This window comes from Helicoverpa zea, chromosome 26 (assembly GCF_022581195.2).
Source record: "Helicoverpa zea isolate HzStark_Cry1AcR chromosome 26, ilHelZeax1.1, whole genome shotgun sequence".
NCBI lineage: Eukaryota > Metazoa > Arthropoda > Insecta > Lepidoptera > Noctuidae > Helicoverpa > Helicoverpa zea.
Genome location: NC_061477.1, coordinates 5,555,608 through 5,568,395, shown reverse-complemented (window position 1 = coordinate 5,568,395; position 12,788 = coordinate 5,555,608). Strand labels below are relative to the sequence as shown.

Sequence of the window (12,788 nt, the reverse complement as noted above, 5' to 3'; positions counted from 1 at the left end):
GGGCTATTAATAAAATGCACTTTGTTGCATGATGCACGCTATGAACAACTTAGAAGTAGGTCTTCAAGCTATACTTGGAACTTTAATTTGAATTCTAAATGTGCTTACAACCTTCAATGTCGGTTTTGCGTAGCCATTTCTGTAATTATTTTTTATCCATTAAGGTCGCGCGTTTAAATGTTGTTACTTCGTAAGAGTACCTAATGTTTAACGATGTTTGCTTTGGACCTTATCATATTATGCTTCCCAGTATCGTACTGGTTGGTATCATCTTAGATAATCAAAGATTTTAATTTTATGTAATCGATATTGAAACATATTATATCGTCAACAGCTGCGTGTTTAATTCATCATCATCATCATCTCAGCCATAGGACGTCCTCTGCTGAACATAGGCCCTTAGATCTCCACAGATACCTGTTGAGATTGGTTAATTACTAAGCTACTTATTTTACGCTTTGATTAAAACATATACATATTATGTGCGTGTCAAGTATTGTAATGTCATTTATTTATGTATTGTATTTTCTATGGGCCCTAGTTGCCTGAAATAAAGAAACAAATAAATAAAAAATATAAGACTAGCTTCCACCCTCGGACTCACCCGCTTCCTGAAGGCACTACTTCCATTATCAGGATAAAAAGTAGCCCAAGTCCTTTTTCAGGCTCTCCATTTAAATTGCTTTAGTAGTTTTGTCGTGAAAGCGCTACAGACAGACGGAGTTACATACTTTCGCATTTGTAATGTTGAGTAAGGATTAATCTGTATATTCTTTTGAGGAGAAACCTCTTTTAATCTGTCCTATTCTCTATTCCTAAGTTAGTCAGTCCACTTACATATTTTTAAAATAACTTTAAACATAGCCACTTACCTCGTTCATATAATTCCACGCTTGACACGCTCTGACAGGGCTAAGTGGCTTATAATGGTTGCCGAATGTATACATGTAGAACAACCAGGGGGCTGGGAACAGCATGGTAAACATATCACACAGAGCCATGGCCATCAGGACGACATTTGTGGGGGTTCTCATGTGTCTTCTTGATAGAACCACCACGATTAATGTGTTGGCTACTGTGGTGGTCGCTAGGAGGAACGGAGCTATGTACCTGTGGGAAGAAAAGTGGGTTTTTAATTGTTAAAGTATAGTGCAGTGGGAATTTTTGTTAAGGTATAGTTGGTGGGACATATTTAGTGCCTTTACTTTGTATTGTGTTAGGCCCGAAGTGTACCGACAACAAAACGTCTGTTTTCTTAAAATAACTTTTTACTATTTTTCACACTGAATAATTTGAATTTAAAGTAAACAGTTTTGGTAAGGAAAATAGAGGTGTAAATAGATCGAAATGGAATTTAGTATGTTTCAATGAGTTGTTAATTATGTTTTTAATCAGGTTGATATTTTTTTATCGAAAAAGTATTGGACCACTTATCAAAATGAATTATTTTTATCGTATGAACTAATAGGTAAATAATGGTGGTTTCCAGTCACTGTCATAAACTGTGGATTACTCAAAATATAAACTAAAAATTGTTTCACAATCTTCAAAGCTACGAAACTGTTTAACTTTCTTAATAGAAAAGGATTTAAAGAAATTTCTTGTTTACCTAATTGAGTTGAAAGCGTAGCTAAACTAATTTCATGAAAGCTTTTCAGTAAGCTGGAGTTTCAGCGTTATCTCTTTAAGAAAATGTAATATTTGAGATGCATTCTTAGCGTACCCACACACTAAAAACTTAACAGTCGGCCGACAGTTGACCCTAAGGATGTCCATTTTTAGGGTTCCGTACCCAAAGGGTAAAACGGGACCCTATTGTTTTCGCTCCTCTGTCCGTCCGTCCGTCTGTCACCAGGCTGTATCTCATGAATCGTGATAGTTAGAGAGTTGAAATTTTCACAGATGATGACGTATTTCTGTTGCCGTTATCATGGGGGGCTCCCATATAACAAACGTGATTTTTTTGCTCATTTTTGCTCTGGTACGGAACCCTTCCTGCGCGAGTCCGACTCGCACTTGGCCGATTTTTTTAATCGAACAAAGTCTTGATGCCAATCAAAATTTTCAGTCAATCTGATATCGGCTAAATACCTGATCTTTATTACTACTGCTACCATTCATCTTCATGCTGATTTATGAGTCCAAAAAAATTATCGGCCGACCAAAAGTTTGCAGTGTGCGGGAGAGACTACTGTTCTAGTTTTGTGACACAATTGTCTTGTGGGATTTTCGTATATAGTTTGTATGTGGTTTCTTTAATCTGGATAGAATTACTGTATACGAAGATGAATTGTTGATAAAACTTCGGAACGATTGTCAGCAAAACAGTTTTGTTTATTAGGTATGTCTTTTATTGGACAATACCAGTTTTTTTATTAAGTTTCTTAATTCCAGAAAAATATTTTTTTTCTAAATTTGTAAATGTGTTTTCCGGCAGAGTAATTTTATTCCCTTTAGGGCACAATTATTCTCGTGTTTTTGTATACTAACTTAAAGAAAAATCAAATAACTTACCCATACATAGGCTCAGCATAATTAACAGGAAATTCGCAAGTGACATTCAAATAAAAATGCGAATGGTTTGACGTGCAGAAGTCATCGGCGGCCGAGAAGTTCGAATACCCAGGATAACCAGTTCCGTTGTCGTAATAATTATAATTTACTTTCGAAATGTCTAAATCAGTGCTGTCTCCATCAACAATTTGTTTTGTTGCGTTAAAATCACCGAAGTAATCGACCCAGTCTTTATCTTGCGCCGCCATCTTGGATTTTTGAGGTTATTTTCTTGATTTTGACATGGCTGCTTTGTTCTGTTGGTGATCTGTGGACAAAGAAAATGTATGTTAGTATTTTTATATGGTAGGAACTAGGATTTGGGTAAATGGCTTAGTTTGTATACATTATTTCAAACTTTGGCTGATTAAAAACTGAATATGTCTAGGATTTATGATTGGTACTATTTTGTTATATTGTGCTATTTATCCTATTGCTTGTACACAGTTTGTACTGATTGTTGAAACAGGTGGGTTTTCTGTACTGTTGTATAACTTAAGGTTTCCCTCTTTTTTTCTTAGTAGGTTACCTACGAAGATTTTTTTTAATTAGTTACTGAAAACTCAAATATAGTATTTTCGGTAACACCCCATTCACATTAAAGGCTATTAGATCTGAAGTAAAGAGTTTAGTTCTTAATGCCAACTAGTAAAAATAACGTTCTATCATACGATTCTGAACTTTACATATTCCTTTAACCACTTTTCACAATATAAGCTGGTAACTTGTAAAATACATTAAACACCCGCTAACGGAAGAGGGGCTCCTCATAAATTATTATTCCCAAAATTCGGGGTAAAATTTTCCCGCATACCTAATTATCAGGGTGTTATCGAAGGAGCTTATGGGAGAATTAAATCACGCTTTCAAATCGGCTTAGACGCAGAAACTTCGTACAACATTAACGAAACATTATGACGAGATATTAATTTTGTAGCTCGTAAATAATGTTTTCTTATTAATAATTATTTTTTTGCTACATAATTAAAATGGGCCATAAGTATTAATAATTCGCTTTAACCACAAACCGCGGCTGACAAAAGGTCAGGGAAATTGATTTTGATTCAATTATTTTGTGAATATGAATAAAGTGATTTTGTAACGTAGTTTCATGTAATGCTGTGAGGTTGTGTAATGGAATAGTTATAGTTAAAATACAAAACAATGGAATAGTATTAAATAACACTAACACATAATAGTCGTGGCGTGGTGGTCTAGTGGGTAACGAACTAACCTCTCTAGTAAAATTGTGGGTTTGATTACAAATGCAACTTTTATAAGTTTTTATGTTCTTTCTAAGTATATCTTGGCCCCAATGGCTGAAGGAAAACATGGAGAACACCTGGACTAAGAGCCTGAAATCACCAACCCGCATTGAGCAAGCGTGGTGATTAACGCTCAATCCTTCTCCGTGTGAGAGGAGGCCTGTGCCCAACAGTGGGACGATAAAAGGGCTGATGATGATGATGACTAGCCAAGGTTTCCTAAGAAGAGGTGGATCTTTCTATCCGAAATATTTCGCGATTTCTGATATGCTTGAAAAAAAACCGAAGTCTAGAATAAACGTCTCTTCTTAGGTACAGTAAAACTAAGTAATTACTATAATTAGCGTAAATTGAGCTTAGAACACAGTAAATAGGATAGTGGCGCTAGTATCGCATGTTGGGCTAGGTTTACATAAGCTAATGGGGACTATTAGACAATTTGGCGGTAGTTGTTTATAGTCATTATGTAATTTAACGCTATAATACAGTTAGTTACAGCCTTTTTATCGTCCCACTGCTGGGCACAGGCCTCCTCTCACAGGGAGAAGGATTGAGCATTAATCACCACGCTTGCTCAATGCGGGTTGGTGATTTCAGACTATATAGTCCAGGTTTCCTCAAGATGTTTTCCTTCACCTAACGCTATAATAAAGTGCTTTAATCGTCGAGAGCCAGAAATGACCCAAAATAAAGTAGTCTTATAAATATTGTGCATGGAATCTGTACGTATCAGTACGTGAAATCAGTACGTACGACAGACAAATTGAGATATTTTTTTATACAAGGTGTTGATTTGCATTTGTGCCATATTTCAGGAGGAGGCCATAAAATACGTAAAATAATCGTTCCAATCGATTATTTTACGGTAGACGGGAAATAGCTAATATGCACTGCTTTTTTTGTCATTGTAATGTCGTAGTATTTCAGAAGTAATCCAATTTTATGAATGATCGTTGCGTATGCTTTGTGTTTGCGTTTGTGTGAGGGCGCAGCACGGTTTTAAGGCCAGTAACACACGCGCCAAGTTTAAATATGGCTAGATGACATTGACGGAATTCCAAAAAAAAAAAAAAAAAAATTAAAATAAAAAAATTACGTACCAATTTTTTTGTTGATTGGGGTCGAGAATCATTAGCATAATTACGTCCTTGAATATGGCCCGGATGCAAATCAACAGCTTGTATTAATAGAAGATTGTGTTACTTAGGTATTAGTAGCTTTTGCCAGCGGATTCACCTGCGAACCGTGGAAACTTCCTCATAGTATGTAGATCCTCGATACACATATCGAGTACCCACTGGTTGTCTAACAAATCAAATCGGACCAGTAGTTTTTGAAGCTAGCGCGTTCAAGCAAACAAACATACCTACACACAAACAAATTCTTCGACTTTCTAATATCCGTATATTTTCGAATTAAGGTTCTTAACTTTCCGTATTTCGTATGGCACACCAAGTAATAATTAAACATCTAATTAATCAGCATTTTAATTACATGCTCTCACAAATCCATTATTACGTGTAAAAAACCTTTCGGAGTTGTAAACACCAGTGAAAAAGTATTATCTTTTCTTATCTACGTTGTAATGACCGGCCGTAATGTTACCCAACCCTTTTTGGGGTAAAATTAATTTATTGACCCTACCGCATCCAGTTTCGTGGACAAAAATACCCTTCGGTGATAACTAATGGATTAAATAATATTGAGTAGGTTGGTTTCGAGCTAAAATCGGGTTAAAAAGAAAGGGTTTTTAAAAAGAAGTGAAAATGGCATCGAGGATCAATGAATTATTATTTTTTTGCCTTATTCCGTCTCCATCAAGGTCTTTCTTCAGTCTTACCAGATGCAGATGACTCCTTAAACCCAGTTATCCGAGCAACCATTTGAGATTGGTTATCAGACTTTTTGGACAGTGAATACCTGTAACTGCTATCAAAGATTAACAGCTCACACTGGCAAATTTTCCACTCGGTTTTTCCGAGCAACCATTCTGGGCTCTTACAAATAAATGACAATGATACAAAAACGATGTTAAAAACTAACAAATCAACCAAAACAATTGCCACTCAGAATGTTGCACATATAATTAGACTAGCTTCCGCCCGCGGCTTCGCCCGTGTAGAGTTCGGTTATATCGCGTTTCCAAAAGAATTCTACAAAATTCCGGGAAAACAACTATCCTATGTTCTTTTTCAAGGTCAACCCTACCTCTGTACCAAATTTTATTTAAATCAGTTCAGGGGTTTAGACGTGAAAGCGTAACAGACAGACAGACAGACAGAGTTATAATATTAGTAGGGATACTTGGTTTTGTTACTTGGTATAGTGTGCAGCGCTGTCGTTTCGTGAAATTGTTGACGAAACACATTGGTGAGCGAACAATTTTGATAGAATTTCTTAAAAAGTAATGCCCATTTTCACCAACAATCTCTTAATCTAAGTGCCACTTAGAATAAGGGCTCTCCCAATTTTGACATAAATAACTATGTATAAGGGACACCTAAACTTTGGTGAAAACGAAATTCTTATTAAGTGTTCCGTAAATGCTCTTAGGGGATCCCTTAATTTAGGTATTTGTTGGTGAAAATGGGCATAAGTTTACAAGAGAGCCTGTTCCGACGAATTTTTATCCAATCGTACACAAAACATCAATGACGTCACAGAACAAGACATACAATTAATGGCTACATAAAGCGACACGTGTCCAGATAATCTAGCTAGATAGTCCTAAGTGATTAGTTAGCAACCTGTAGGCTATAAATTTACTGGAACATAGACAATAGGATACGAGGTAGTATTGTTAGTGGGAGTGTGAGTTTTTTCGTCGTGTGTTTTTGTGAATGCTGAATGGACTTTGGTTACTTTCTTATTTAAACTAAGTAATTGAATATTGTTCCTGTAGCGGGACTGCTATGCATGGTCGAAATTGTTTTGTGGGTTTTAAGAAACTTTCACAAAACAGCCCGGAGTCTAGAATTTGAGGATTGATACGTTTGTGCATCGGAGAGCGCGTATATGTTGGTCCTGCGCCTGATCTCGCTCCGATCTTGTCGGATTGCCGTCCCATCGGGCTATGATAGTGAAGGAATATTGAGTGCACCTGTGTCTGCGCAAATGCTTGTGTACCATAATTTGTCCTGCTCAACTAACTGATCTCCTAAGATAGAATATCCGTCATTATTAAAATATCAATATACGAATTCCGAAATCAAGCTAATTTATTTTATACAAAGAGGGAAGACGAAGTTAATAATTAAATTACTATAGTGAATTAGGAACAAACAAACTAATACACCGCGAGTAACTATTCCAATCTCTTCCTATATAACACGCGATTACACTTGCTTTCATAATATCAAGCACAGTGGTTCAACTAATTGAGCAGAAATAGAGGCTAAGGCTGCGTTCCCACTGTGTCGTTAACCAGATAGGAATGATGATGAACTAATGACCTCCTAGCCCATTATCAGCCATGGCAGCTGTCCTCGTACTAGAAGATTAGCCAACTGTGCAGGACATATTATAGTGCACAAGAATTTGCGCAGATACAAGTGCACTCACTATTATTCCTTTTAATTGCCTCGTTGGCCTAGTTGTCCCATAGCGCGACTGCTGAGCACGAGGTCTCGGGTTCGATTCCCCAGTTTTAGAAATTTTCACAAAGCAGCCCGGAGTACGGAAAAGTGCAGTGTTACCGATATTGTCTTCTAGAGCCTGAGAAAGCCTTTTTTCTAGGTGCAGCAAGAATTCTCCTCGGAAATCGGGTGAAACCACGGGCAGAAGTTAATATTCTATAAATAAACAATAACAATATAGTGGAAATGTATCTTTATTTTGTAATTAAAGTGGTGTTGACGCGAATCTCTGTAATAAGTTGTTGGAAGGCAAAGTTTTCAAAGTTCTCGAAGTATTATTAAGATAAAGCCACATGTGCGCGAAATGTTACACGTACCTACATATATTTGCTACAGTACAAGACAGTGAATTTAGACCAGTTATACGTATATAAAATATAAGGTACTGCGGTTTTAAGGAACTACTTAAAGTACTTATAAATATTATATCGATTTTGCCTTTTTTACATAAAACGACTTATTTTTATTTCCATTTATTTATTTTTAAACATATATTTTAGATTTATTTATTTATATCCATTTATTTTAAAAATGTAAAATATATGTTTAAAAATAAATAAATGGAAATAAAAATAGGTCGTTTTATGTAAAAAAAGAAAAATCGTCATTTTGTTGGTTACGATAATATACGTAGGAGGTGTCGATACAAGTATTACGACGGCAAACCGCATTCATTCATGAAACTGCAACAGAAAAGGGCAATATAGAGCGAATCGTTTAAACTCAATAATGAATCAGTTACCGCTCGCTGGGTCGCTATTCCGGCCAGACAGTGTTTAAGTGGATACCTGGTTTTAAATTTTTAATATCTTCTAAGGTTAGCACACTATTAGTAGGAGAAATTAAGTCTGTTTGTTACTTTTTTTTGTATATGGAGGATAAGGTGATCTTTCCTCCTCCTGAGATACCACCAAAATTCTTTATGTATTTTTTTGGTCATTTTCGAAATTGTAAATCAAAATTTCCGATTTTCAGTCAACAATTTTGTTGGATCATTGATATATTATTTGGATTGATTAAAAGGAATTTCTATCAAGTTTATTTTTGACAACTATGTATATTATCGACTTTTTCTTTTTCGACAAACTTAAAAATGTTTATTCAAATTAGGCTTGTAAGTCAGTACTTTTCGAAAATATAAAACAAAAGACAGTCCCTAAAACGCCCACCCTTCACCCTTCACCACTTCCTACGTGCTATTGCTGGGAAGATGAAGTCACTTTGAATTCTTTTCTAGCCGTCTTTTTCCAAAGTAGCAACCCTGTAATTTAACTATTATATAACCGAGCTAGTCTTGTGAAAGTGAGTATTCGAGGAATAAATTAATTATGTCTTAGAGTCGCTGAATAAAACATATTGTGGTCTTTCTCGGTTCATTTGTAGTTAGAAAACGCAATGAAAACGTAATGAATGAAGAATATTCAAAGGGTTTCGCGTTACGTTTCCTATTAAACTGTGACGAGATAGAGTTACTGTGGAATTTATAGTTATAACTAGTTGTTGCCCGTGGTTTCACTCGCTTTCGTAGATTTTGTTTCGCATAAAAAATATAGGGTCGAGTTGCATAAATTGGACCGGCTCGTAAATTGTACCACCTCAAAATCTACTAAGCTGTGATGTTTAGTTTTAAATTGGTAATACTAAAAAGCAGTACTACCAAAATGACGCAAACGCTGCCATTTTGGATTCGATAACACAACATAGTAAATTGTAGGGAAGAAAAATATGTTTTGCGACGTTCTAGTATAATTTTATGGGTGTTTACCTAAGGATTTCTTGTAGCAATGATAAGTACACTGCCACTGTTATAAATGTTTTTGGAAAGTAGACATAGCAGTGACCTTTTTTGAGACTATTGTTTTATGTTTAGCATTTCGAGGTTATAATCACATAAAAATAAAAGTTAGTGTTGCCTAATTTGTACCAGGTGTTACCATACCTAGCACCTACCAATAAAATGTACCGATACAATTTAAGTGTATTAAATATTTACGTGCACTAGATTGAAATGTTTTCAGTTGTCTGGAAAAGATAAAAAGTACTATAAAAAACAAAAGATGACTTTTAAAGGCCTTAGATTGTTTGAAAAATAAACCGAAAAATAAAAAAATCATTCCAAATACTTTTCCATATTTTATTTTACTAACTACATTCAAATCTATTTGAATAATATTATTCATAACCATGATTGTACTTTTAGTTAATAAGAATCACTTTAATCTCATTTAGAATATGAAGTACAATTTAGGAAACCTATGGTACAATTAAGGAAACCGGTTTCCCAAATTGTACTTTTTGAGACTTTTTTAAAAACTTTAATTTTCATATTTATTTTTGAAATTCCTCATTTTCCTTGAATTATTGCTAATAGAACAACCTTTTTATTTATAGTAATATATTCCTTTAAAATTAAGTAGTTTTTGTGATAGCTTATGAAGTTTGTTAACTGGTACAATATAGGCAACTCTCCTATATAGGCTGAGGATATTCACAAATTGCGTGCTTTATCTATTGGTAAATTTCGAAATCGAAGTAAATTTCGAGATCGAAAATTTTCAAAATCGGTTCTGTAGATCGGTCTGTAGTCGGTTAGTAATCTTTGGAAGATTACTAATCACAACGTAACAAACTGAAAACTATCTTTTTTCAGGAAAGAGATAAAACAGTCGTATTGATTCCGACGGAATTGGCTTTAGTTGAAGCCTCGGAAAGTCCTTCATAAAACTCCGAACAAATATTACATTGCTAGTTCCAATTTAGCCTAGTGTTAAAACAAGTTCTCCGATGATTTTTAAAAATATATCCGACACAAAAAATCACAAAATAAGCGAAATTAAGAATTTTAATGGCTTATAAGCACTGCCAGTGCAAAATAATGCTTTTTATACACTACTGTTTCAGTTATTTAGTACATACAGTACCATTATTACTGGGAAAAATAAAAGGCGTACAATTTTCACGTAACAAAGCGAGAAAGAGTAACATTTCCCAAAATATAACTAAGCGGCTTACATTTTGAGGGCGCTGACATATTCCTAAGAGGATTTGGCCTCGTGGACATTATAAAATATGTTTTTTTTTTAAAACGTGATCAAGAATAAAGGTAAATCCACGTCATATTTTTAATTATCTGTATCTTGATAGTTAATAAACTATTATTTAAAATTACATAACATGACGAAAATATGTAAATCTTTTCCAAAATAAAAAAATCTGTGTACCTAGCCTTATCCCAACTATGTTAACATAGAATTGTAACATGTTTTTTGTGTCATTTGTATTTATACAAACTAGTCTAGAGATTTTCTTAAAATATGATATGTATGTTTATATTTAAGTTATATTTTTGTCGGCCAAACAAATTATTGAACGACTATAGAAGAAAAAAATTTTTATTTAAAACTCATTTTATTTTAATACACAACATAGGTACACAGATTGGTAAATACATAAAAGCAGGTACAGGCAAATGATATATTGCCGTGTGAAAGCGAACTCGAATCGCAATTTCTCCGAATTCAGCACAAAACTTACCTATATAAAACCCGTACAATTTTGGAGATGAAATTTCAGCGACACACCATTTCCAGGAAGTATTTTAAAAGCAATACGAGTATTTCAGCAAAATATTCCAAACTAACTGTTTTCTACGGTTTCACCCTCGTCCCGTGGGAACTACTGCCTATACTCAGATAAAACATAGCCCATATTTAGGCCATATTGCTCGCAGAGCAGATAGCCGATGGGCTAGAAAAGTGCTAAAGTGGAGACCACGGACTAGCAAGCGCAGCGTAGGACGTCCACTAACAAGGTGGACAGACGACCTTATAAAGGTCGCCGGAAGACGCAGGATGCAGGTCGCCTCCAACAGGTATCTGTGGAGATCTAAGGGGGAGGCCTATGTTCAGCAGTGGACTTCCTATGGCTGAGATGATGATGATTTAGCGCAGATAGTGTAACTTCCTAACAGTGAAAGAATGATTCAAAATGGTTCAGTAGTTTCTATGTAATATGGACCATCCATCTCCTGGGATTGGTGGAGGGGTGTGTAGACTCTTAGCGGCAAAAAATCACCTTGCTGCCTTCATTTACCTTTTGTCGAGGGCATCGCTATCGCCACATAATCCTACTAATGTATGTTTGTTATTCTTTCACACAAAAACGACGAGATCGATTTGGATGAAAGGTAAGTAAATCGGTGATATCCTGGATTGACACAAGGCTACTTTTTATCAACACACCATATGGGCAAAGCCGCGGGCGGAAGCTAAATTTTCATATTTGTGCCCTTCCAACTCAATTCGTTCAGCTGTTGAAATGTGATTGAGGAACAAACATCCAAACTTTCACATTTATACTAGGATTTAAAGCTATTTTTAGTAATGCCAAGGCAATTATTGCTTGTGACAAATATTATTTCGCATTGAGAGCATCTCATTTGCGGGAATAATTTTAAATCAGCGTAAAATATTATGGAATATGAGAGTATTTTCGTGAAACAGGAAAAGTTAATGTACAGTCAGCGTCGGAAGTAGCTGAACAAATTAAATTTTCAAAACTGCGAAATACTGTGTCGTTTCGACGAATTTATCAAAATTGCAGATTCCATCGAATATCCATCTATTATTTTAACTGACTTTATAAAAAGGGGTTCTCAGTTTTACATGTATGCTTTTATAATGCATTTTCTTGCCTAATTATCTCACATTCAGCTGAACCCATTTTGATGAGGTTTTCAGAAAAGGTTTTAGATATTATCTGGTAGTTAATTTATTTATTTTTTAAATAAAAAAAAATATTTATAATATACAAAAAGGCTCGGAAGATGATGATATATGTATTATTGAAGTCAATATATTTTTTGTTTAAAGTTTTTTAAAGTAATGTTAAGCAATTTATGGCGTTTGGGTTTTTAAGCAATTATGATCCTTTACGCACGTCGTTAGTCACTTTTGAAAAATTCGATTTGTTTAGTTAATTTTGAAGCTGGCTGTACCTACAAACATACCATGTACTTACATATATTATTATCTGAACAAAATGTTATAATTAGAAAGAGCTGGCTTCTTTTGTTTATATTTGATGCGAGTATTATAATGAGTGTGTGAGTCATATGATAACCTTTTGGGGGATTTATTTTGTATTCGTAAAAATAATGAGATTGCGAAACGTTAAGATGAACGAAATGTATCGAAAATGCACACCAACAATTTAACAAAATATTCATAGGTATATTTTTCGCTATGTTTAACAATAAAAATATTTTTAGCAGTTGTGGAACCTAATAGCTACATAAGCAAGTATCCAAGAGAACACTTTTTTTATCCCAAATTCA

The 12,788-nt window shown here is 34.8% G+C and overlaps 1 protein-coding gene across 1 annotated transcript in view; it reads right to left on the bottom strand.

Moving 5' to 3' along the window:
• Positions 1 to 12,788, bottom strand: part of LOC124642900 (sex peptide receptor) — a 299,614-nt gene that overhangs the window by 31,069 nt on the left and 255,757 nt on the right. The window contains exons 6-7 of the mRNA XM_047181648.1: positions 2,515 to 2,821; positions 873 to 1,110 (exon numbers count right to left, since the gene is read on the bottom strand). Coding sequence (XP_047037604.1) covers positions 873 to 1,110; positions 2,515 to 2,762 — 486 coding nt within the window. The 5' untranslated portion in view covers positions 2,763 to 2,821. The remainder of the gene's footprint in view (positions 1 to 872; positions 1,111 to 2,514; positions 2,822 to 12,788) is intronic.